We start from the raw sequence: 26,875 nt of genomic DNA, 5'->3' as shown, positions 1-26,875 counted from the left end.
AGATGATGCAAGCGCTAGTTATAACATGTCGTATAAGATTGGAGAAGACAATGACTGACAGAGAATGAGTTCGGGAATTGCAGTTATGTGGAATTGCAGTTATTGCAATACATATCTGAATATTGTCATTTTTTACACTTCTGTGTACGCACCACGCAGTGTGGAGTAGCCTTTTCGATCCGAGCTACAAATCTTCGTGTAAGTAAAGCTTGCAATGGAAACAAAATGAAAATTCATGAAGTGCTTCATATACGCTGTCTCTATATTGTCGCGATGCAGTTTCATTTTTTCTCTATATGTTTGCTCTAGTTGGTTTCTTTTTAAAATCATAGTAAACCTTGAAATTTTCTGTAACAAAACAAAACTCCAAATCCAGAAAAGAAATCAGGAGGGAGCAAAATTGGGATTTGTTTTAAAGAAAATTCTGCTGCAAAAACGAAACCCTAAATTTTCAAAAATTTACAAGCTAGGTTTGGGACGAATATAGGGTTTGATTTTTAGGGAGGTAAAGATGTCGGTTACGGCGGGAGTTAGCGATACTGTGATAGCCATCCGAGACAAATTAAGAGGCAAAATTGGCCAAACAAAGGTGAAAAGATATTGGCCTGGTAAAGCCCCGGAATGGGCCGAGGATGTCGATGAAGAAATCGATATTAAAACAGCAAGGTCTGCTGCCCTAGAGAAAGCCTTCCCTTCCAGAGAAGATGATGTCGAGGTTTTGGAAAGTAAAGCCGATGCCAGGCTTCGGCGTTTATCTGAGAGAAAAAAAGTTAGAGATGAGGCAATTGCACAGCACAGGCTCATTCGTAAGGCTGAGATTGTGTCAACTCAAGAAGAGGAACGAAAGGCCCAGGAGGGCTTGGAGGCCGAAGAAGAAGATGAAGATATGCTGGACGAGAGGAGGCGGAGAATTAGAGAGAATTATTTGCAGAAACAAAAAGAGGAGTTGTTTCAGCCCGAAGAGGAGGAGGAAGAGGAGGAGGAGGAGGAGGAAGAGGAATCTGAGTATGAGACTGATTCGGAAGAGGAATATGGCGCCATTGCCATGGTTAAGCCTGTTTTTGTTCCCAAGGCAGAGCGGGACACGATTGCGGAGCGTGAGAAACTGGAAGCGGAAGAGAGGGCTTTCGAAGAGGGGATAAAGAGGAGATTAGAAGAAAGGAAGGTCGAGACAAAGCAGATTGTTGTGGAGGAGATTCGTAAGGAGGAGGAAATTCAGAAGAATATGGAAAATGATGGGGATGGAGGAGAAGTTGACACAGATGATGAGGTTAATGAAGCTGATGAGTACGAGGCATGGAAGGCTAGGGAAATTGCAAGGATAAAGAGGGATAGAGATGACAGGGAGGCCATGTTGAAAGAGAAGGAGGAGATTGAGAAGGTGAGGAACATGACTGAAGAAGAAAGAAGGGAATGGGAGAGGAAGAATCCAAAGCCTCTACCTCAGCCAAAACAAAAGTGGAAGTTCATGCAGAAGTATTTCCACAAGGGAGCTTTCTTTCAGACGGAGGCAGATGATCACACTGGGACAGCTGGGGGAGATGGTATTTATACTAGGGACTTTTCTGCACCGACTGGTGAGGATAAGATGGACAAGACCATATTGCCAAAGGTTATGCAAGTTAAGCACTTTGGACGGAGTGGGAGGACTAAATGGACACATCTTGTTGCAGAAGATACCACTGATTGGAACAACCCGTAAGTGCCTATTGCCTATTCTGAAGAATGTTTAACGGTTGTTTGCTTTGTCTGAACTATTAAATTCTCTTATAGAACATGTGTTGGATAGCATGTTGAAATTGGTATTCGGTTATTTGCAATTTATAGCAGTTTAATTAAATGTTGTCTCGTTGCATTGTGTGGACTTTATTTATATTCCTATATAAAAATAACTACTGCCGCTCTTTGATGATTACTTTTATGTCATTTGATTTCTGCAGATGGACTTATAATGATCCTCTCAGAGCCAAGTACAATACAAAAATGGCTGGGATGAATAGAGCAATAGAGAAACCTAAAGGGAGCCGTAAATTAAAAGATTGGGAGTCAAAGTAGAATTCTTCTATATATGGTCAACAGTCAGGTCAGCGGCTTGACACTATCCCGGTGGATGTGGATTCTTGTTTTCCTGTCAACAAGATGTGGTTTAAATAAGTATTCACATTTCATTGCAATATAAAATTTCATAAAGTTTCATGTACTAAAAAATGAGTAAATTCTCAAGCAATGTACATTAGTTTTTATTTCTAAACTAAGTTGCCAGATTCTTCCCTGGCAGCCCAGGGTCCTGGTCCATTCTGGCCCAAATACTGTTCTGGATGTGGTCCGGCCCAAATATGGCCAGGGTCCTGCAGTTTGCCTGTGGGTTTGCTGTGAAGGACCCGGGGAGAATTTGGAAGAATTTGCAGTGAATTTTGACCTTAGCGGCAGAATCCGGGAAGAATTTGATGGATTTAAGACATTTTTTTGATTTTTTTAAAGTTCTTTTTTGGTCTATTTTGGTCAACTCGACCCGCCAACCCTAATAAAATAGACCACTAAAAAGGCCAAAAAGGTGAAACATATCTCATTTGTGCATTTGTGAATTTGCCACAGCAGGATGATGATGATATGTTTGATGACTTTTGATGATATTTGATCAGTGATGGCTGATTGTTAATGTTGACATTATTATTTTTGAACTGAAACATTGATATGGTGGTGTATTTTGGCATTTTTCTATGTTATTTGAACTAAAGCGTTAATATATATGGTGGTGCATTTTGCTATATTACTTTACTATTAGCATAGTTGATAGTGGTGTATTATGAACTTATTTGCTGCTGCATATATGTATATATTTTTTTATTTTTATATGGTTTGTACGACTGAACCCAAAGTGAATCTGAACCCACCCCCCAAATTTTTTGAATGAATCCGTGAACCCGAATCTCGAACCCAAATCTGAATCCAAACCAGGACTGGCAACTTAGTTTCTAAAAGATATCCTAATTCTAAAGTTTTTTAGAGCTTCTTTTAGTACACAGGCTGTACTGAAGAATATTCTTGTCTCTATTTTTTTCCTTTGTGCAATGATCTTGAAATCATCTAACTGTGGAAAAGGTATTTCATATACACTACGTTCTGGTATGCAGAATACATTCCAGCTACTGTTTAATAGTTGAGTTTGAATGTGTAACCAGTTTTATTCTTCTAGAAGAAAATATTTTCAAACTCATTCCACTGACACGTACATGTAACAGGTTAGTTGGAAAGTATTTTTACATTGGAAAGCGATATAAACAAGTTGGAGACAAACATTGACAGCTCATGCTTGCATGCCATCCAGGCATGATCAGCTTCTGATGAGAATCCTCACAATCAATTGTTCAACTTTTTATTTTTAATTCTGTTTAAACAAATTCTATCAATTTTTTTCTCTAGTAGCATGAGAAATTGAAAATGATACATCCCAGTCTCTGTACATGTTGACGGTTTACTTAGATTAATTGATAATCTCTTGTCCTCAAAGAGGATCTTTACACCATCGTTTCTGGAACTGGGGAGGTTTATGAATGTGAAGCAGGGAGAGGACCATCTGGCACGGCTGTCAATACAAACAAGGATATATAAATATCAGTCCACAAACATGCATAATCAGTGCTTATTTTGTTGAAGTTCATAAAGAAGTCTTAGAGCTTGCAATGCCTAAGTTGCCAGTTTGGGTTCAAAGAACCGGTTCGACGGTATGGCAAAAATTTGAAATGGGGTTTGGGTTTGTTAGTACACACACACACACACACACACACACTCTCACACACACACACACATATATATATGCAGCCTATAAGTATGAATTAAGATTAGAATGTCACAAACAACAAAAACACCATAAACTTGTAATCATAGCATCATGATCATACCATCATAGCATCATATACTTAAAGTTCAACAACAAAATATTAAAATGGTAATATCAAATTCAAGTATCATTGTTTCAAAATTCAACTTGCAACAATTGGAACTTTATACTAAGTTTAATTCAAATTGTTTAAATCATCTAATCTTCTTCTTCTTCTTCTTCTTCAATGGCATTAGTTGATTCACCAATACTGCCAAGGCCAATGGGATCAGCTGCACCAATAACATTCTCATTGTCCAAGTCCTCCAATGAAGTAACTAGAAGTTGAGAAGTGGAAGCATCCAAGTTTGTATGCTCTGCATTCATATCCCACATCTTGGACTCCCCTTCTTTGTATTCATTCTGCTTGTGTGAAAGGAGACGCAATTTGGAATGCACATATACTAAGTTCTCCGCTCTTTTTGATTCCAACCTATTGCGCTTTACTGAGTGGATGAAAGAATGTGTGCTTCAATTTCTTTTTGATGCAGATGAACTAGCAACCTATGAAGACAAGACAAAGTAAACAATTAAAACTAAATTATTAGTGTGATAAAATTTCTAGCAATCTATGAAGACAAAGTAAATTAAAATTATAAATAAAACTTACTTGTGATATAATTTTGATTGCTAGGGGCTGCAGCAATTGGAATCATTGGCCATGGAGGTACCACCAACTATGGGCATCCTGCTTAAATCGATGACAAAGAGCGTCAATACTTGGACCTCTTGCATTCACAAACTCTATGAACTCATTTAAAATCAAATCTCGCATATCATCATCAGGAAAGAGTCTCAGGAATGCTGCCTTGTACCCATATGACACTTCTAAATCTCTATGTGGTGGAAGCCTTCCCGACATATCAAGAAATTGGTTGCTATAATATTTTGGTGTCAATGCATAGGCAAGAAGATGTAGAGGAGTGGCCATCTTGTTCCAATTGTTTGAAGAAGGTCTCCTGAGGGTCTTTCTCTTTGTCATTTATGATTTTCTTCATCTTCTCAAGCATTGAGCCAATGCCATTATACACCTCTCCAATGCAAGGCCTTCCATGTCAGTGCAGTGAAGCAAGCTCATAATGGGCTCAGTGAAGCAAAGGAGATACTCCACATTTTCCCAACATGAGTCATCCAATATCATTACCCTAATATTTGCTGCCCTCTTACTGCTGCTTTGCTTCCATATAGACCAATTATTGCTGATCACCATATTGCAAAGTGCCCCTTTCACTTTTACAAGTTGTCTCAAGACAATTAAGTTAGATGTAAACCGGGTCTTGGCAACCTGTAATAGAAATTAAAGCAAAAAAATACAATTAAATAGAGACAAACATGTAAAATTAATACACATTACACAATCAAGTTATGAAAATCAGAAAATGTAAAATACTAATTTTAATTTTTTTTAATTAAATTACTACGTCAAGTTCAAATTCATTTACCATCAATAGCTCCAAATTTGAGGATAATCTGAAAATTCCTTGGGACATGTGGTGGTTCGTGATGAACATCTGGATGTCCTCAGCCTTTGCATACTGCAATGACCCCTTTTGGGATTTACCTTAATTTAGTCCCGAGACAAGAATTCCAACTTAAGGTGAGAATTGTAATACATTTATAAATATAATTTTATCAAAACTGAAAACATTTCATTATAGTATTTAACTTAAAATTCTAAGAATAGTTCGGAAGATAGAACTTATCTTGATAGCTTTCTTATTTAACAATTTTGAAGTTTGCTAGTAGTGTAATCACTTAGTGTTTGATATTGATAATATAATGTTTTGTCTAATCTTCAAATGATATAAGCATGCACTAACTTTGATATCATTAAATGGTGATACAGTTGCTTTCTCTAATTGCAACTTAATGTTGGTACTATGTACACTTATTACTTCCAAACCACTTAAAAACGCTACCAAGGCTACCAATCTTGATCCCACAATTGTTCATTGTTTGTTATCTTTTTGGGTCAAAGATGGGGACATGACACATACACATCTTTAATCCAAGAAATTTTATTCCCAATCTTTTGTAGCATAAGATTGAGCGAGTGGACCGTGCAAGGTGTCCAAAAGATATGTTGATATCGCTCTTCAACCAACAAACTAACTCTACAATTCTTTGCGTTGTTCGTTATGACTTGAACAACGTTTCTAGGTCCCACTATCTCGATGGTACTGATGAGAATATCAGCAATAAATTGCCCATCTCTTACTTGCCCTTCACAATCAATGGATTTCAAAAACATTTCCTCTTTAGGGGACACCGCTATGACATTGATCAAGGGACGATTTCTTTAATCTTTCTGCCCATCCGAAACAATGAATACCCTTGTCTCAATCCATGAATCCCTCATGGGCTTTAATGCATCCTCAACCCCCTTGACCTTTCTTTCCAACAAGGTGTTGCGTATCTTCTCATAATGGGCCCTTATACCCTTTTGGAGCTTCATTGACACTTTTCAACATCTTCCAGTGTGTGGGGAGCGAACAACATTGAAAGGCAACCCATTTGCATATACCCATCTTGCTATATCTTGGTCGGCAATGTCGCGATTCTCATTTTGAAATGAAGTTTCCAAAGGTCCCTTTCTTTTGCTTGGAATGGATGCTAGAGTTTCAGTGTCGGGCTTAGTTGCGGTAGTATAAAAGGGGTGGTCTTCTATCACAATATTTGAATGGCCCGCCACCTTGAAATATGAACTATTCCTTTCTTTATCACAACCTTGACATTTCCAACTGAATCTCCCACCTCTTGGAAGGGGTCTTATGATATCAACATACTTCCACAAAGGAGAATCAGAATTTGGTTGTTGTTCACTATTGGCATTGCCTAGGGAGGAAGAGGTAGATGCCATTGTATTCCTATGGGAAGAAATTTTATACACATTCAAAATAAAAACAAGAGAATGGAAAGAAAAATAGGTAGATTTTTTAGTTTTGGACAACTATGAATCAAAGAGAAATGAAAAAAATTAAAGAAATTAAACAAAAACAAAATAAAATGATTTTTTTTTTACCTCTTTCACCCTATAGAAGCTTGCAAAGGAGTAGGAATGAAGCACAAACACTTGATCAAGCTTCATGAATCGATCTTCAACTCCCTCTTGCTCAACCAAACTTTTGCTCAATCACCTATTTGCTCTAGCTCAAGAGAAAACAATTGATTTGCACACCAAATGAGACATAAAACCCAACATAAGTTATTATAAATGCACTTTTTAGGGTTGTGGATGTCAAAAAATTATTAAATTTGCAAAAATAGATTGCTTTTTGGTGGACTTTTCCACTTGGTTCACTCGTGGTCCATTCGAATTCGCCTTGGTCTGCCCGGGTTTGAACCTAGTCCGACCAGTTTGAACCAGGCCCTGTGGTCATGGACCCTGTCGGGACCCATAGGCGGACCGGTCCCAGACAAGGACCCAGGTCGAACTGGACCAGAACCAGGGGCCTGAACCGGCGAACCAGACATCCTTATTACACATCTCCATTTCATGTTACATTGGAAACTATTTGAATTATTTCAATATCTGGCCATGCTGATAAAAAGGCTGAAAAATGTTTAGTGATTTCAATTTGAAATTTCTGTAGACGAACAATGTCATTAGTAACATGATGCTTACCAGCGTGAATATGAGTGCAAGATGCCCTAATGAAGTAGTCAGGAGACTTCAAATAATTTTTTCATTTGAAGATCACACATGGGAAGTCCATATTCTGGAAACATATTATAGACGTATCATTTTATGCAGGAAGTGGGAAGGCGGTCATTTAGTTTATAGTCTCCCATTATGACTGTCGTAACCTTTTAAACACGCTGAGTCTGCACACAACAATCAAGAATCCTTCAAATCCAAACTTGTTGCTTTATATTATAAATAATGCACTCTACTAAATTTTTGAATCAACATATTGAATAAATATTTCTCACCTATTCACAAAGCTATTCAACTTTTAGAAACAATTCAGTAACAAATGCTAAGGAAATTGGTGATTTATATCAATAAACAAACAATATCATAATCCATCTTTTCCAAGGAAATTTCGACATAATATCCTCTTGTAAAAGTGATATATTTTTGTTCACAACTCTAAAAAATCTACGACTTGTTGGCCCATTTTCGAAATTGGCCAAATTTAAACTTTTCACACTTGTGGATAATGATTCCTGTGAATATGTTAACCTCTGCATATTTATCCTAATCCCTCTTGATGATTTTTGGAAAAGTATTTGTTTATGATCTTGCCGTGAAGATGTTTACTGGCAAAAAATTCCTGGAGGTGAAAGTTAAAAAACTCAGGCTTTATATGCATAGCCAGATGATTTGGTTGTTTTCAGAGATCAAGTGAAGATGTGATATGTATATCAATAGATCAAGTGCCTCCAAAGAGATGTCATTTTGATGTAATAACTACCGAGATATGTATAAAAGGAATTTCTCAGCCATCAAAGCACGATAGAGGAGAGATTTTTATCGGATATTACAGGTGGAATTCTCATGGTAGATATACATGCCAAATGTGAACCTCTTTAGAGTCGGGCACTTAGCATGTCCTCGAACTCCCAATGTCTCCGACTTTGGTTCAAAATTCCCAAAACAGGCGTGGACCCGACTAGCAGCATTAACAAGCGTTTAAAAAGTTTGATGGCCTGATGCACTGTCGGGTGATACAAGTGGTTCATGAACCACTCGAAATCCCCAACGCTGTTTGAAAAGCACTCTTGGATCCGACACGGTTCAAAAGTCATTGAAATCCCTGAATGGTTCTAATGACTATTTAAACACCCCTATTCTGTCGCCTATGTGTCAAAGAACTATCAAAATATGGTCTCTCAGATGCCATGACAAGAATATGAAATCGATATCAAGCAGCAGATCTTGTCCATGTTGACTCCACTTCTCTTTTGATACAATACTACTGTCAATCAGCGATCAGCGATTTGATTGTTTGATTGTTCCTCTTCATTGCCAAGTATCTTGCCTCAATTCCTTATGTTGGAGATTCTATCATCATTGGCAAGCTCAGTCATGTCAAAAGAGATGACATTATAGCTTCATTCTGATACCCAGTCCCAGAAATTATCAGCCAAGTGGAGGTGGGCGTTTTCTCAATGAAGGAGAGGAACACCTGTGTGGCATCTAAGAATGACTCAAACAAATATGATTTGGGTTCCCAATTAAAAACTAACAGAAAATTGGGGCTAGAATCATGGGATCTCCTGCTACCATGAAGACTTTGGGACTTGTTTCAGGGATTTCTTTGATTATGCTTCTTGTAATTCTAACATATGCGTCTAGTGAGATTCTATTGAGGTTTAGCAGAGCTTTCAAGGCCACTTCTTATGGAGGTGTTATGGCAGGTGCTTTCGGTCCTCTTGAAAGGGTTGTACTGCAGATTTTAATGATAATTATCACCCTTGGTATTCCAATTGTCTACATGATTGTCATTGGTGATGTTGTCTCTGTCATGTCAGCAAATGGTATACATCATTTTGGTATCTCTAAAGAATGGTTTGGTGTCTGTTGGTGGACTAGCCAACTGGTTACACTGTTTCTCACCACAATTTTCATTTTAGTTCCCCTTGTATCTTTCAGACATATTCTTTAAAAGTTACTTCTGCATTGCCAGTAGCATTATCAGTCCTCTTTGTGATAATCATTGCTTATATTTTAATTTTTAATTCTCAAATTACTCAGTGGCAACAATGACACACCGAGACTGCTTCCAAAGGTTCTCGATCAGATTTCATTGTGGAAGCTTTTCACAGTTGTCCCAATGTTCATCCAATGCACTGTGAAGTGAAGACCTCCTCACAAATGCAAGCAATTGTTAAAGCTTCACTTGCCTTATGTGCAGCAGTGTACATAACTACAAGTTTTGGAGATCAAACTATAGATGATGTTCTAGCTAATTTTGACAGAAATCTGGGCGTTGGGAATTTCATTCAGTTTTCTTCTGACTACTGTGACAAAAATCACAAGAAGACGGGCTCACCGGTTGGGTTCTAAATAATCTGAATGCATCTCGACTAGCCATAGGGATATGATAGAGCGTGTTTCTGGGAATGAGAAAGCCAATGTGGATGAAAACAGACAACACGAATTAGAAGCTCGAGCCAAGGGAACTGAGTAAATAGCTAAGAGAATGGGAACAAATATCATTTTATATGGAAAAACAAGACACATCCAAACAGTTAGAAGACAATACAATGAGCCTCCACCTGTTAGCATATGATGGAATATAGTAGATGAATATTGTATTCATAATGTTTTAATTTCATTGGTAATGAATTAGACATTAAACATACAGGAAAGTGAAAAGATTAATTTTATAATCAATAATCTTTTCAAGAAGCAGTTACTGAAAACTGAAAGGACAGATGGAGAAAATCTATATCAAGAGGACATTAGGGGAGCCGAAGAAGGGGGGTGGGGGGGAAATATGTTCTTTTGTACAGAAATGAGGGGTCTTTCAACTCTCTGATTTCGTCCATGAAATATAGGAGACTTATTGAGACTTTGCGTTCATTTATATTTCCTTTTGATTGTTATTTTCCTTTGTGGATTGCAAATCATTCATGGATGTTTTCACCTGTTATTTCAGATCATGGGTGTGTTTATTATATGAACTTTGAGTCTTGAATGTTCGCATAATCTAAAGGGAATTTCTGTTATTTTCCTAATCATCTATTGTAGGTGCCGAGTGGGTGAACTTTGTGACATTCATCTCAGTTTCCTTTTCTCCCTAAATTCATAGTTGCATCTGTGTCATAGTTATGCCCAGATGTTAGTTGCCTTTCTTGCTTTCTGGTTAAAAGTATACCCCCAAGTTAGATTATATCTGAAGAGGGAGCTGTACCTCTAAAATTCAATGGAAAATTGCTAATTTAATAGCAATTTCTCCAACTGTTAGTTACAGATTGTCTTTGTACCTAGGCTGAACTGAGTCAAATTGTTAATCTTTTTGAAAGGACAGATCTGTTCACTAATACAACTTAAATCAAACATGATATGTATGTATCTCACCTTCAGAATGCAGAACTAGGCACTAGTCTTTAGAACTGACATGGTCTTCACACTCAAGCTACTTTTGGATATTCCTGATTTCAGGCCTGCAAATAATATTAATCACTAAAAACTGATATTAGTACTATTAGATAACATGAAATCATGATAATTTCAAATCCATACGTAAAAGCCGCATAATATTTAGATCAATATTTCATAACATCAATAATATGGAAATCTATACATCATAGCATATTCCTCATAGCTAATCACATCATGAATTTCTTGGAGATGCTTGCAAACTGCAATCTCAAGGTTGGTTGTCCTTGTATTGCGAGAGCATGGAAGGTGGGCTGCTCTTCCATCTCTCAGTCCACCATGGAGGCTGGTTATCCTCCTTGATCAAGCTCAAGAGCATGGAAGGCCAGTCTTCCATTCCACCTGCTGGCCCACAAGCATTGAAGGCTGGCCGTTGGTTCCATCTTGGGGTGGCGTACTTGATAAGAGCGTGAAGGCTAGTCCTCCTTCACCTCTCGTGAACTCGGAAGGCTGGCCATCCATCCTATTTTCAAGACACCTCACAAATCCAAGAGATTATTTCTCAAGGAATCTGTTATATTATTAGTAGGTTGATACCTCTTAATGAATTGATAGATTTACTCACAAGTAGCTGCAAGAACTTAATTTCTCCAATATTTATATATATGGCTGTTCTTAATCTACATCCTTCAATTATTCTTCAATTTGATTTTTGAATATTATTCTTTTATTCCAAAAAGATATCGTATGCCTTAATTTCCTTTATTTCTGAATTCTGTAGTTTGTCCATGAATCTATGTTCTGCCTTGATTATATACCTTGTCTTGCTCAAGGTACACAATCCTTTATTTGACTTTGACCTTTCATAACTAGAATTTAGTTAGTGTTTAGTAAATATTAAATGAGCACCTTTTTTCTTCTTGTGATTTTTTTCCAAGCGCTTCTCTAGATTACCGGATCTCTTTTCAATTCTTTTGTCTTCTTGTGCCTTCTGTTTTTATTATGGCTGATGTGGTTTGTCTTATTTGGCAACACATTTAACGTCAAATTTCCTTGGAAATTACTTTTTATGAAGATTTATTTCTTAATTCAATTTCTGCTGCACCATTCTGATATTATCACAAGTTCTAAATTTGAACTAGGTCAAGTTTTTGCCTTCAGTTCGAAGCGAGTTGTCCCAGTTATTATCAACAACATAACCAATAGTTGGAAAGTTACAAGGTTTGTAATATACAATAAGTTTCCTCTCATTCTTGGAGAGGAAGTTTCCTCTCATTCATCAATCTGAAAATCGATTTCTCTTTTGGCATCACTTGTATTTGCAAAGGACCGGTTTGGGTGATCCAATGTTTGTACAATATCATGGATATCTTTTTGAGACAAAGCAAGGGCAAGCTTTCCACATATTAAGATGAGGATTAGAAGCATGACTCACATCTATTTCCTTAAATTCAATTTTCTTTTTCGAAATGAATTTATTTCTTTTAGGTTCATTTTACATTCTGTAACTCGACCTATCAGAGAGTGTCAAAGTGCTTCTCTTTCATATGTATGGTATTAGATTTTGGCCTTGAAGAGAAAAAGAAGGATTGTCTTGATCATGCCTCTGATACAACATTAAGTGTGCAGTGTTTGACAAAGGTACAGTCCAGAATGTGGATAGCCTACTGTCATCAGGACTGTTAGACATAGGCAACTTAGGGGACATACACAGTCTTTAAACTGTCTCAGTTTGAATCGAACAATCACAAGGTCAAATAAAACAAAAAAAGATAAGCACAGGGCATATAATTCTAGATGAGGCTATACAAGATACTTTAAAGATAATGGTTAATGAACCAAACCCAATGCCAAAGGATCATGAAAACAATGGAGATGTTGACAGCTCTACTAGTGTCGAGGTAAGTGACATAACAAGGGTTTGTTGACTGGAATTGCAGTGAACAGAGAAAAGCCAGGTTAATGGTAATGATAGGGGTTCTCAAAAGGTAGGTAGCACAGAGGCTAGTTTAAAGGTTTGTATGGTAAATGAGGTGTGATTTATTTCTGCCTACCTTGCCCCAAAAACCTTGTCTCTATCCCACATATCTGATGGAGAGTACAAGGCAAGCTTTCACTAGAGTTTTAGGAAGATTGAAGTCCTTGAAGTCCTTACCTCTGTCAAATGTTGAGGTGATATTCCAAGTGATAGAAGAAACTTTGTTAACAGGGAAGAAAATAGAGATATAAGGCCAAGATCACTGTTGTGATAGCCAAAATACTGGAAAAAAGATCTTCTAAGCTGAAAAACTCTAGTAACTTGTTAATTCTTGTAACCTGTTGAAGAATGAATACAAAATACAGTCCAACAAGACAAAGACAACAAAGAAAAACTATCAAGGATTCAAGAGGATATTAATATTATATTTTCCTTAGTTATTAATGCTCAATAATGTAATATATTGTAATTTTAGTTTCTTATTAGAAACTTTCTATTTTGTATTTCTTTGTAATTCTTTATAATGATCTTCATGATCATTCGTAAATACAACAATCATTTTTTACCAAATTACTTTCGTAATATGGTATCAGAGCCTGGTTATTTTCGAAATATTTTTAACAGTTTTTTGAAAAATTTCTATGCTTATTCGAAAATTGCTCCTGGTTTGGGTTTGGTGAGGTTTTTGGCAGATCTTCTCCTGTATTTTTTCTGTGACGCGTAACTTCATCACGCGATTTATTTCGCGCCTTGTGGTTCCTTCCTCGCGCGACTTTCTGCAATCGGTTTTTAAACCTGCAAACTCTTTTGTGATCACGTTCTTTTCTTGGCTTGGTTGACAATCGTTTATGAGCGATTTTTTTTTAACAAATCGCGACGCCAATGCGACACCATTAACCCTCTGTGTGCAACAGGAATTCTTCTCTGCGGCTTGTCTTTCTTTTCATCACGACACGACGTGATTTCGCGCCATTTTTTCAGCATGTCACACAACGCGGGTCTTCTGCAACTTCGTGATTTTATTCTGTGTGAAGGAAATTTTTCTGTCGGCCAGTGACGGACTTTGCTGCGGATTTCGTAGGGTTTTTTTTGCCGATTTCATAAGAAATTTTTCGCATGTCTTTTGTTTGGCGATGGTTCTTCATTTCTTTGTGGTTTTATGATCTATTTCAGCCGCCTAGAGTTTTCTTTATAACTTTGAGTTTTTTTCTCAAATTTAAAATCCGTCTGCAGATTCGTGGTGGGTTTCCTGAAACCTAAACTGGGTTGGTCTCATTTTTTTTGGGTGCATCGTTTTCCATGCCTCGATTTTTGGGCCGTCAGATTTGCATTCAACTTTCATATTCCTTGTGGGTTTTTTGAGAGTTCTTCTGGGTCTTCTTTGGATTTTTTTGGGTCAGTCAGAATTTTTTTCTCGAAATCTGTGCCAACCGTACTTCGTCTGTTTTTTGAAGTCTATTCCTGTATCCGCCTCTATTTTCTGCATTGGGATTTGTGCTTTGTATTCCGTGATATCGACTCTTCTTTGATTTTTCGTTTTCCAACGTGCAAGATGGCTTCATTGACCAACTTGATGTTGGAAGGCAGTCAGCGATTCAACGGCAAAATTTATAACACTTGGAAGTAGCGTATGTTGACAATCTTCGAATATTGCCGCTTAGATGATCTTGTCTTGGGAAAAGAATCTTGTCCTTCTGCAACCGGAGCCGATCAAGACAAATTTGATGACCGCAATAGGGAAGCTGTCATGCTTCTCAAGCTCTCTGTCACAGATGACCAACTACCTCAGATTCCATTTGGTCAATCAGCCTCAGAAATTTGGAAGCATCTGAAGGAGTTGCATGAGACATCCCACAAAAGCTGAGCGTTCTTCTTGAAGAACCAATTGTTCTCCATCATGATGGATGAACGCATGTCCTTACAGGAGCATCTCACGAAGATTAAGGACATTCGAGATCAGCTCGAAGCTATTAGTTGGAAAAGGGAGGAAGAGGATATGGTAGTCATAACCCTCAAAAGTCTACCAAAATCCTACGAGCACTTCATAGAGACTCTCAACATTACGTCTACGAATGTTGATCTGAAATTTCCAGAGTTATGCACCAAATGTCTGCAGTAGGATTGCTGGAAACAACAGTTTGGTAGCGGTGCCACTTCATTCTCCTCTGAGCAAGGATTTGCAGTCAAATCCTTTCACAAGGATAAAGGCAAATTTCAATCATCTCAGTTCTCTCAGTCGAAGGGCTCTAGTCAGTCACAGGAAGGCTCGAAAAAGAAGAAGGTTCAATGCAATTATTGTCACAAATATGGCCATTTGATTAAGGATTGTCGCACTCGGATAGCTTCCGAACAGCGGAAGCAAGGAGGGTCTTAGCTAAAAGACTTGCAGACCATGTGAAATCTTTTGCTTGGTATATTGATTCTGGTGTTTCTCGGCATTTCACTCACAGATGTGATTGGTTTGCAAAATTCTCTCCCTATACTGATTCAGTTATTTTTGGAGGAGGTGAGGAGTATACAGTTGTTGGCAAGGGCAACGTTCAGATACAGTCTGGTGGGAGGAGTCTCATATTACTCAATGTGTACTACGTTCCTAGTATGAAACTGAACCTTCTCTCTGTGAGTCAGATTATGCGGCATTCTCCTCAGCTTGATGTCATCTTCAGTGCACTTAAGTGTTCTATTGTTGATCGTGCGACACGCACTACAGTTGCTGTTGGTATTGAGGATCACGGTCTTTATAGACTTGTGGATATAGGTGATCCTTTGAGCATGCCTTCGCAGCAAAATCCTCCTCTATCTCCTGTCTATGGCATCAGCGATATGGTCCCCTGAACATTGATTATCTTGATTAGCTTGTTCGGGACGATTTAGTACAGGGCCTACCTAAAATTCAAACTCAGAATCAGCGAGTTTGTGACGCTTGTCAGGCTGGGAAGCAACACAAGACACCATTCAAGGATGGTGACTCATGGCGACCATCTAAGGTACTGTAGTTGGTCCACGCTGATGTATGTGGTTCAATGAATACTACTTCTGTTACTGGGTGCAGGTATTTCTTACTTTTTGTTGATGATTACAGTCGTAAGATGTGGGTGTACTTTCTTAGACAGAAATCAGATGTGTTTCCTATATTTCAGAAATTTAAGGCCTTAGTAGAAAAAGAGTCTGGTTGTTCTATTATTACTCTTAGGTCTGATAATGGGGGGGAGTTTTGTTCTATTGCTTTCTCCACTTTCTGTGATACACATGGCATAAAACGTCAGTTAACCACACCATACACTCCTCAGTAGAACGACGTTGTAGAACGTCGTAACCGCATCGTTACAGAAATGGCTAGGTCTATGTTGGAACACAAAAATGTTCCTAAGAAGTATTGGGCAGAAGCAGTGTTTACTGCAGTCTATCTCCTTAATAGGTCTCCCACTCATGTTGTTAAAGGGAAGACTCCTGAGGAAGCCTGGATTGGTCGCAAACCCAAGATTAGTCATTTGAAAGTTTTTGGCTCTCTTGCATATGTTTGGATTCCAGATGCGAAGCGCTCTAAGTTTGATTCCAAGAGTCAGAAGCTTATGTTTACAGGATACAATGACAACCATAAGGTCTACCGGCTGATTGATGTAGACACTGATTGTCTCATCTTCAGTCACGATGTTCTCTTTGATGAAGATCGAGGACCATTTCAGCTTTCCTCGTTTGAGCAAAATTTTGAGGATCCACCTTTGAAGGCTTCTGATTTAGGTGTTTGTCTTCCATTTGGTTCACCTGATGGGAGGGATGATGTAGATCCTGTATTTGATATTGCACTACCTAAATTTCCTCCGGATGATGCTAATCTTCCACTTGTTCCAGATCCTCTTCCACCTCCAGTTTCAGTTATTCCTCCTCCATTTGATGTTGGCACATCTACTCTCTGGCCTAAGTGGTGGGCTAAGACCATCAATGATCTTCGTCCTGATGAGCTCATTGACGGTAGATCTTCCAGAAATAAGGGCAAGCAGCAAAATGTAGGTAACTTTGCTCTCATGGCCAACATTCATAGTATTTATGAGCCTCAGACTTATACCAAAGCAAAAGGGATTCCAGAGTGGGAACAGGCAATGGACGCAGATTACCAGAGCCTTCTAAAGAACAACACCTGGGTTCTCTCTGATCTTCCTCCAGGGAAGAAACCCATTAGCTGCAAATGGGTCTACAAGGTCAAGTATCATGCAGATGGTACCTTGGATAAGTACAAGGCCAGATTAGTTGCTCGAGGATTCACATAGCGGGAGGGCATTGGTTATGAGGAGACATTTGCTCCTACTGCCAAGATGAGTACCATTCGTCTTCTTCTCGCTATTGCAGCTTAGTTTGGATGGAAAGTCCATTAGATGGATGTTAAGAGTGCCTTCCTCAATGGTCAGTTGCAAGAAGAAGTCTACATGACGCAGCCTCTTGGTTTCAAGGTTGCCGGCAAAGAACATCAAGTATGTAGACTCGTTAAAGCACTCTATGGGCGTAAACAGGCTCCTCGAGCGTGGTACATTAAGATTGATCAGTACTTGGTTGCTCATGGTTTTCAGCGTTGCCCTTCTGACAGTAATCTGTATATCAAACACCCTGGTGATGATATTCTCTTTCTTGTTGTCTATGTGGATGACTTGATCATTACTGGCAGTTCAGCACATTTGATTGCAGAAATCAAACAGGATCTGTGCAAGGATTTTGATATCACAGATTTGGGGATTCTCCATTATTGTTTAGGTGTTGAGGTTTGGCAGACTGATGGTAGCATTTTTATTTCTCAGTCTAAGTATACACAAAATGCTTAAATAATGCAAGGTACAATAGTGAGGTAAAATGCTGAATAGAGGGAAAGCATGAAGCTTTAAAAGACTTTAAAGACAAATCATGGCTCATGACAGTAGTAGGATAAGGGCTTTGATAAACAAATGATGGTATAATGGTATCCAATGAATAGAAGGACAGTCCCAGTGATGTCAAGAATAGAAGCATGATCAGTAAGTTTTGTATAATTTCTATAGAGCACAGGTATAGGGATTGAAGAATGTATGAACACCAAGAGTAGCTAGGGCTTGAAACTTTGTTTTAAAAGACCCTTAACTGAGAGACACACAATTTGCAGATCAGTTACCATAGCATTCAAATATGGTATTGATGGTATTTAAGAACATGTTTGATGACAGGGTCAGTGGATGAAAAAAGGTTAGGAACTAGGCATTAAAAGAACGAAAAGGTCTTGTTCCTTGTTACTGCCATTCAAAAGGACTGAAAAGAGCTTGTGAATCTATGAAAAAGGGCAAAATGACTTAGTGGCAGAAGAATAGAAGCAAGTAGAAAGTCATGTAGACAAAGGATGTGATAACAGTCAAACATGAGAGGATAATGGTAAAGAATATGGATGGTCGAGACATGACAGTCCCAAATGATCTTCTTGTCGACATAACCATACATGTATGAGGAATTTGTATACATAAATGAGGGCTTGAATCCATTCCTGACCAGAAAATGCAGCATTGATCCCAAAAATTGTAACTGTTTAGCCTCCAATTCTTTTTGGAGTTGATTGAAACTTTATGATATAAAATTTATTTGTTGTCTTTTGAGGGAAAACATTTTCTGCTCTAAGTGATAGATATTCTTACTGTTTATTTGGTGTGTGCCACATTCAAGAGTTTATTTTTCTTTTCATGTAATTTCGTGTTAAGTTTGGCATTATGAGGATAGATCATGTAACGTTGTTGCAAATTTTGAGGAGATATCAATTTGAGGGTCATGCTATTTTCGAAGTATGTTTGACTTTTGTTTCCAGTGTGTGACTAAAACTGAAAACATCACAATAATATTATGATGATAATCAAGGCTCAAGTTCAATTTATAAGGGTCAAGTTTGTTCATTTCCCTGTGTACTGTTTTCAAATAATAGATCTTGTTCCTTTGCCAAACCTGATTGGGAGATATCAAAATCTCCTATAAATGCAATGACTTCATGATTTCTGAAGGATGCATGAAAATAGTATGTAATTTTTACATGGGGATTAAGCAATTTTGTATAAATATTAAATATCGAAGATTTAGAGTTTGACAATCCAGCTGTTGATTTTTTTTTTGATCAGATAGGAATAGTAAGAAAATATAAACACATAGAACAGTGAACACAATATTTTTTTATCCTGGGAAACCCTTCTACTCAAGGGAGAAAAACCCAGCAAAACTGTTACTAATGATAGTCCAAGTACAACAGTGCAAAGTAGCACTTGAAAATCAAGCCAAGATAGGCAGAGTACAATAATACAACCCAGCACTGTCACAAGAGAAGTATTGCACCTCCTCAAGTCTTTTATGGTAGTGAATTTCTGGGCACCCTCTGTGCAGAATAGTGAACCTCTTTGTTCACAAGAGAGTGAAAATGTATGTTTGTGTAAATGAGGAGAGTCTCTTTCCTACTTATACAAATCCAGGAGTAAGTTGGGCATCATTTTTCTCTTGAACCGACCCAGCAATATTAATTACATAATAACTGTTATTGATTCTTTTTTTTTTGTATTATTAGGCCTACTTGTCTTTTGGCTAATACGTGGATTCTTTCGGGGTAATACCTCCCGTAGCTACCCAAAACATCAACACTCCCTCTTAGCTAGGGAGGTATTCTCATCAGCAAGGACTTCTTCATATCATAGGAAGGTCTTCCTTGAGTCCCACTCAAGTGTATCATGTTTCGTCATGGACTCTCTCAACATGACGTCCACAATGGCTACACCCAATTTTGGGAAATGCAACTCAATCTTAGAGATGTGTACTGTTCAAGGGCTTTCACAGAGAAATATACGCTACAAGGGTTTTTACCTCATATTTCTCTATCTCAAAGAAATATACGCTATGATAGATCAGTCCGTCGATCTGTCCATTCCCTTGACATAGGGAGAATATTGTAATGATGTTGTGACTCCCTCTCAACGAGGGAGACATTCTCCACCACCCCAAGTCTTTCTCGGAAGTACAAAAACTTCACCCTAGAAAGAGGCTTGGTGAGGATATCAGCTGTCCGATCATCAATACGAATGTACTGGAGCTGGATTGCTTTCCTCAACACCATGTCTTTGATGTAATGGTACTTGATCTCCACATGCTTCGACCTATCATGAAATACAGGTTTCACTGAGAGCTTTACACAACTTTGGTTATCACAGTGAATCAATGTCGGCTCTAACATCTGACCAAACAATCCTGCAAGGAGCTTTTGAAGCTACATTGCTTCACGGGCTGCTACACATGCTGCAATATACTCAACCTTTGCTGTGCTTAGTGCCACAGAGGTTTGCTTCCTGCTACACCAGGAAATCACAGCAGACCCCAAACTGAAGTAATGCTCAGAGGTGCTCTTCCTATCAACCACACTCCCTGCCCAGTCAGAATTAGAATAGCTCTATAATCTCAGGTCCCCACTGGAAGCATACCTCAAGCCATATCCCATAGTACCACGCAAATATCTCAGTACATGCTTTGCTACAACTAGATGTATCTGTCTCGACTCACAACTGAACTGGTTGAGAGCACTCATTGCAAAACAGCTATCTGGTCTGGTGTTGACCAAGTACATTAATGACCCTATCAATTGTCTATACATAGTGGGATCTACCAAATCTGAATCAGAAGCTGAGTCACTCAACTTCTTCAAATTTGTCTCCATCGGTGTAGCCATGGACTTGTAGTCCATCATCTCGAATCTTCTCAGTATATCTAGAGTGTACTTCCCTTGACTCAGGAAGATCTCATCAGGTCTCTGCCATACTTCCAATCCCAGGAAGTAATGTGTAAGGCCAAGGTCCTTCATCTCCAACTTGGAGGCTAACTCCCTCTTACACTGGACAATGAGCTTCTATGCTCGAGTGAGAAATAAATCATCAACATTAAGGACCAAGATCAAGGCCTCACCATCAGCAACCTTGAAATAAAGGTTGGAATTTGCACCACTCTTGGTGAAACCCAAAATCACCAAGTATCTATCAATCCTTTTGTACCATGCACGAGGTGCTTGTTTAAGACCGTACAAGGCCTCTTCAATCTGCACACATGGGACTCCTTCCCATGAATCACAAAGCCGTTTGGCTGCTCAATATACACTCCTTCCTCAATCACACCATTGAGGAATGTAGTCTTTACATCCATTTGATGTAACTTCCAGCCCATGGTAGAGGCAATAGCAATAATCGACCTGGTGGAAGTGTATCGAGCAACAAGAGCAAATATTTCCTCATAATCTACAAATATTTCCTCATAATCTATTCCCTCCTTTTGAGAGAATCCTCTAGCCACAAATCTCGCCTTGTGCTTCTCAATGCTGCCATCAGCTGTATGCTTGATTTTGTAGATCCATTTGGAAGTCACTACTGACTTCCCTTTAGGTCTCGGAACAACATCCCATACATCATTTTTATTGATGGACTGATACTCTTTCGTCATCGCATCTCTCCATACTTGCTAGCTAGATGCCTCCTCATAACTGGAAGGTTAAGAATCAATGATGTGGCTCATCAATGCTACATAACCTGGGAACTTTTGAGGTCTCTTGCTCTCCCTGAAAGTGCTTCGGGGAGTTGCAAATCTTTTTGCCTCTTGCATGGTCTATTGAGCCCACATGGGCCTCTTTCGACCTAGGACAATATCTATAGGCCCATTAGTTGGTTCTACAGGATCAGCAGGATCAACTGGGTCAATAGTCTCAGCTGGCTCATTAGACTTCCTCTGAATGGTTGGAGTATAATCCGAGGATGAATCCATATTCTTTGGAGCCTTCTGCTGCTTAGTTCATCTCCATGTAAGCTCCTTTAGATCTCCTGAAGGCTACCTCCTCTTCAAAGGAGACCTCTCTACTAATCTCAATCTGCTTCTATCCTGGGATGTATATTCTGTAAGCCTTTGAAGACTCATTGTAGCCCACAAATGTACACTTCCTGCCTGAAGGGTCCAGTTTTGTTCTCTTATCCTTGGGCACATGAATGTACATAGGACAGCCAAATATCCTCAAGTGACTAACCTCAAGCTTCAGACCTGTGAAGACCTCCTTTGGAGTCATGTTCCCCAATATCCGATGAGTACTTCTGTTTTGAACATATATTGCGGTTCTAGAAGCCTCGGCCCATAGGAAACTCTGCAAACTTTGATCATGGATCATAGCCTTAGCTGCCTCTACTATAGATCTGTTCTTTCTCTCGGCAACTCCATTTTGCTGAGGGTTGTACGAAACACATAACTCCCTCTTTATTCCTATGTCAATGCAGAAATTACGGAATCCTCCGGAAGTGTACTCTCCTCCATTATTTGATCTCAGAACCTTAATCCTCTTCTCAAACAGGTTCTCAACTTGTGCCTTGAATTCTCGGAATCTATCAAGGACTTCCTCAGGCTCCTTGGATTTCAAGAAGTAAATCCAAGTCTTTCGAGAATATTCATCACTGAAAGTCACATGGTACCGGAATCCACTCAGTGACGCCACAGACATTGGTCCACACAAATCTGAATGGATAAGATCTAAGATCCCCTTGGATCTACTGTCACTGCTCTGGAAGGAACTCTTGGTATTCCTACCAAGTGCGCATCCTCTGCAGATGCCATCATGCTCTATACTGAGCTTTGGAAGACCAGTAACCATCTTCCCCAGAGTGGGAAGAGCTCTATAATGTAAGTGAGGAAGTCTCCTATGCCATAGCTCACTCAGACTGATAGAGTCATGTAATAATGCCTGAACTGGTCCTATTGTCAATCTGTATAGGCCGTCCTGATGAATACCAATCACATGAGCTGAATTTATGCTGAAGTTCTTGGGCCATGCAAGAACCTTTCCTTCAAAGAAGGCAACCTTGTAGCCTTTGTCCTCCAAGGCTGAAATGGAGACGAGGTTCCTTTTGATCCCTGGTACAAACAATACATCACTCAATTGTAGAGGGATGCCAAAGTCTAGCTGGAATGAAGTGGTCCCAACTCCCTTCACAGCATATCCAGCATCATCTCGAATTATAACATGTAATTTAGACTCTTTCTCTACTAAGTCTGTAAGATGCTTTCTGTAGACTGTAATGTGATATGAAGCACCACTATCTATCAACCAAGTATCATTGTCAGTTGGTACATTACCTGAAAGAGCAGAGATGAACAAGAGTCCTTTTGAGTGTCTTGACTTCTTCTGAGATGTCTCTTCGTCAATGTTAGCAGTAGAAACATGCTGCTTTAATTTTAATTTACAATCTCGGGCATAGTGGCCAAACAGTAAACTTGTCACACCTGTAGCACTGAATATGAGAAAGATCTTTCTCAATTCTAGAACAGAATTTGCTTTTCTGTCTCTATTTCTCTTGAAGGTTCCTCTTTTTCCTCCTCTTCCTTCTCCTTTTTCTCTAGTTGCATGTCTAGCAAGAACTTGACTTTCTTCATTATGGGAGCCTTGCCCATTTCCTCTTGCTGCTAGTCTAGCTTCCTCCTGAATACAATAAGCCCGTAGACAATCAAACTTGGGCAACTTGGATCTCCCACTGATGCTCTGAATGAATGGTTCCCAAGACTGGGGATGACCATTGAGAGCCAACATAGTAAGATCTCTATCTGCAATCGTATCCCCAATAGTGCTCAACTGATCTCTCAGATCAGAGATCTTCATAAAGAATGAAGTAACTGAATCCCCTCTAGCCATTTTTACATGATGGAGTTGTTGTCTCAGAGCGAGGGCTCTGCTGGTATTGTTGATCTCATATAGTCCTTTTAGTGTATTACACATTTCTTTAGCTGTCTTCATCTTGGAGATGATCAGTACTAGGTGATCCTTCACAGAGTCTATCATGATCAGTACCATTTTTCTTCCATGGTATTTTTTCTTAGTCTTCTATCGGCTTAGGCATATCAACATCTATGAATTCTAGAAGATCATTCTCTTCTAGGGCAATGAGTACCCTAGATTTCCAAGAGTTGAAGTTGGAAGCCCCATCAAGCCTATCTTCTACCTTGACACCGGTCACCATCTTCTTTTCTGAGTAACTGTCCTAAACAAAGAACTGTCTTCCACTCAATCTGGAATCATGCTTAGTTAAATCTGATTAGTTTTCTTGAACCTGCTTTGATACCATGTTGATTTTTTTTAGATCAGATATAAATAGTAAGCAAATATAAACACATAGATCAGTGGACACAATATTTTTTATCCTGGGAAACTCTTCTACTCAAGGGAGAAAAACCCAGCAAAACCTTTACTAATGATAGTCCAAGTACAACAGTGCAAAATAGCACTTGAGAATCAAGCCAAGATAGGCAGAGTAGAATAATACAACCCAGCACTGTCACAAGAGAAGTAGTGCACTTCCTCAAGTCTTCTATGGTATTGAACTTCTGGGTACAATAGTGAACCTCTGTGCAGAATAGCAAACCTCCTCCTTGTTCACAAGAGAGTGAAAATGTATGTGTGTGTACATGAGGAGAGTCTCTTTCCTACTTATACAAATCCAGGAGTAAGTTGGGTGCCATTTTTCACTTGAGCCGACTCAGCAATATTAATTACATAATAACTGTTTTTGATTCTTCTTTTTATTATTAGGCCAACTTGTCTTCTTGCTTATATGTGGATTCTTTCGGGGTAATACCTCCCGAAGCTACCAAAACATCAACACCAGCAACTGGTATTTTAGATTGGTATAGTGTGTGGAAGATTTCCCATTCACTACTTCTCTGCAAATAATTGCCACAGATGAATGAGTATAGAATATGATGGTAGGTTGCGTCCCTACAAGTTTATAGGTTCTGTTTCTTTATAGTAATGTTTGGTAACTAATGCTGCTTAATTAGGCACATGAGAAACGATATCCCTAATCATATTATCTTTACTTATTATAAAATTTATTAAACTTGAATTTTGTAACCATTGAGAGCGTCATATATTCGTAATATAGTTTATTTTGATTTATTCCATTTGCATTTACTTCCGAGTCCAGTCAGCAGATGTCTCTGTGTGTTAAACTTAAATGGAAATATCCTTCATGTAAAGCTTTAATGTAATGATGAGATTCATAATGCTCATTGTGGAAGAGCCTTCAAAAGTTTAAGTCTCCATTAAAGACTAGTGTTTATATGTGTCTTGTTTTGAAAAATAATTTTTTGACATGGGATGTGATATAGAAGGTTGGCACAAATTTCTACCATTTTCTAAGATTGCTTGATTCCTATTTTTCAATGTTCTTCCCAGATCTGTTATATTTATGAACATTTCAAATACGTTCCAAAGCCAAAAGTCCCTAGGATTTTGATTCAGCCTCCCATTGATTGGTCTTATGCTTGGGGATACTTTGATGAAGTGTGTCAAGGCTCACGTACTTTATTTGGGCTGGAGGTATTATTAGCCAATAGGCTACTTATAGTGTGAGGTTTCAGCCAAAACCTGTCTCACGCCAGTAAACCGCAATTAATGTGCGAGAAACTTCTTTACAGCAGTCAGAAAACATCTACCTGAAACATCTTTACGGCAGGTATTTCAATAATTCCTCTTTTCGTGTCTTTTTTTTTTAAAACTTGCATCTAATCTATTAATGGAAACAGCCTGTCAAAATACAAGCTGAGAAATTGAATACAGCCTATCAAAATACAAGCTGAGAAATTGAATACGCATTTAATTCAAATCAAATCTGGTGGCCAAATCAAATCAGGAATCAATTTTTTTTTTTAAATGCTGGAATTGTCTTGTCTCCAGCTGCATAATCCACAACTTTTAGATTTATAAATAGATTTAAGTAGTAATGGAAGGACATTATCTTTAGTTTATCCTCATTTTTAATCAAATTTATGCTTTGGTAGGGTTCTCTCTGCTGTGACAGCGCTTTGTAAATTTTTGCTGCAAAGTCCGTCCATTTTTCTCATCAGCATTGTTGACAATACAACAGAATTTGTGAAGAGAATCTTGAGGTAATAGTCGTAGTGACTTTCAGTTTTAAAAATCTTTTCGTGACCATTATTCTAGGCAACAAAAAGTTTAAGAAGAAAGAGAAAATATTTAATCAAGAAATTAGGAAACAGATACAAATTGTCAAGTGCTTGAGAAATGAAGAATGTGGAGTGAGAAGGGATAATAATTTCAAGACATGCAAAATATGATATAGTTGCCAAAAAAACTTAATAGGTTAGATGAGGGTTTAAAGGAGGGAAACTGCTCCAGCGTACGAAGAAATTGGCACAACAAAATCCAGCAGTCAATCGCTCTTGAGCACTGATTGACTGAACGCCAAAATTGGTGTTTGTCTTCCTTCACCCCTGCATCCTCTTTCTCTTCATCTGTTTTTCCTCCTTCACATGAATTAGAAACAACCGATGCAATCTGTATTTTATGAGCACTCTTCTCATCTGAAAATTGTTCAGCACGTGATCTTTTCCTAGCCTCCATCGCTATTCCAGCAACCAATTCCAAAACCCTCCCAGCCAAACGAAAACCAAAGCTACTGAAATTTGCAAAATTTCTCAAATGCAGGTTTTTCATGAATAAAATACTATATACTTTCACTTTCAATCTTATGCGCTCACTTTTCCTGTGTAACATGAATCGCATGGTTTTCTACGTGCAGGGTGCATGTTATACAGGGCGTTTGATCATTACGTGTAACAGGTGATTTAGGGGGACTCTCAATTTAGGGGCTTGTTCAAATTAAAGGGCTCCATTGGGAGAGAGGAAAGAAGTTTTTGTTTTATGGTCTCAATCTTGTTGATTTATTAAACAAATGTAAAGAAACTTTTCCGTACTAACTAATGTTGGAAGTATGACGTTATCTTTCCTCGCCTTCCCACACCAAGCACCCCCTTCATACTCCTGTCTTATTCATCGCATGAGATAATTGGGAACAATTATTTAAGTTGGGCTTGTTCTTCTCTATCAGTTTTCTAAGAACCCAATGTTTGAATTAATGAATAATTACGACAACTATGTGAAATTATTTAA

The 26,875-nt window shown here is 38.4% G+C and overlaps 1 protein-coding gene across 4 annotated transcripts; it reads left to right on the top strand.

Moving 5' to 3' along the window:
* Positions 1-7: 7 nt before the first annotated feature.
* On the top strand, positions 8-26,875 carry LOC131076212 (uncharacterized). Of its 4 annotated transcripts, XR_009113336.2 has the most exons (4): positions 8-1,698; positions 1,941-2,083; positions 25,744-25,851; positions 26,505-26,875. XR_009113336.2 is itself a non-coding variant. In XM_058013279.2 (3 exons), exons 1-2 carry the CDS (start codon positions 512-514, stop codon positions 2,053-2,055), a joined length of 1,302 nt encoding a protein of 433 aa, XP_057869262.1. In that variant the 5' UTR covers positions 8-511; the 3' UTR covers positions 2,056-2,083; positions 26,505-26,875. The 4 variants fall into 4 exon arrangements, 3 of the variants coding, with proteins under 3 accessions (XP_057869262.1, XP_057869261.1, XP_057869260.1); XM_058013279.2 differs by lacking the exon at positions 25,744-25,851; XM_058013278.2 differs by lacking the exons at positions 25,744-25,851; positions 26,505-26,875 and adding an exon at positions 2,279-2,768.

Source organism: Cryptomeria japonica, chromosome 3 (assembly GCF_030272615.1).
Source record: "Cryptomeria japonica chromosome 3, Sugi_1.0, whole genome shotgun sequence".
NCBI lineage: Eukaryota > Viridiplantae > Streptophyta > Pinopsida > Cupressales > Cupressaceae > Cryptomeria > Cryptomeria japonica.
Note: the sequence above shows the minus strand (reverse complement) of the source record. Positions and strands in the feature narration are given on the sequence as shown.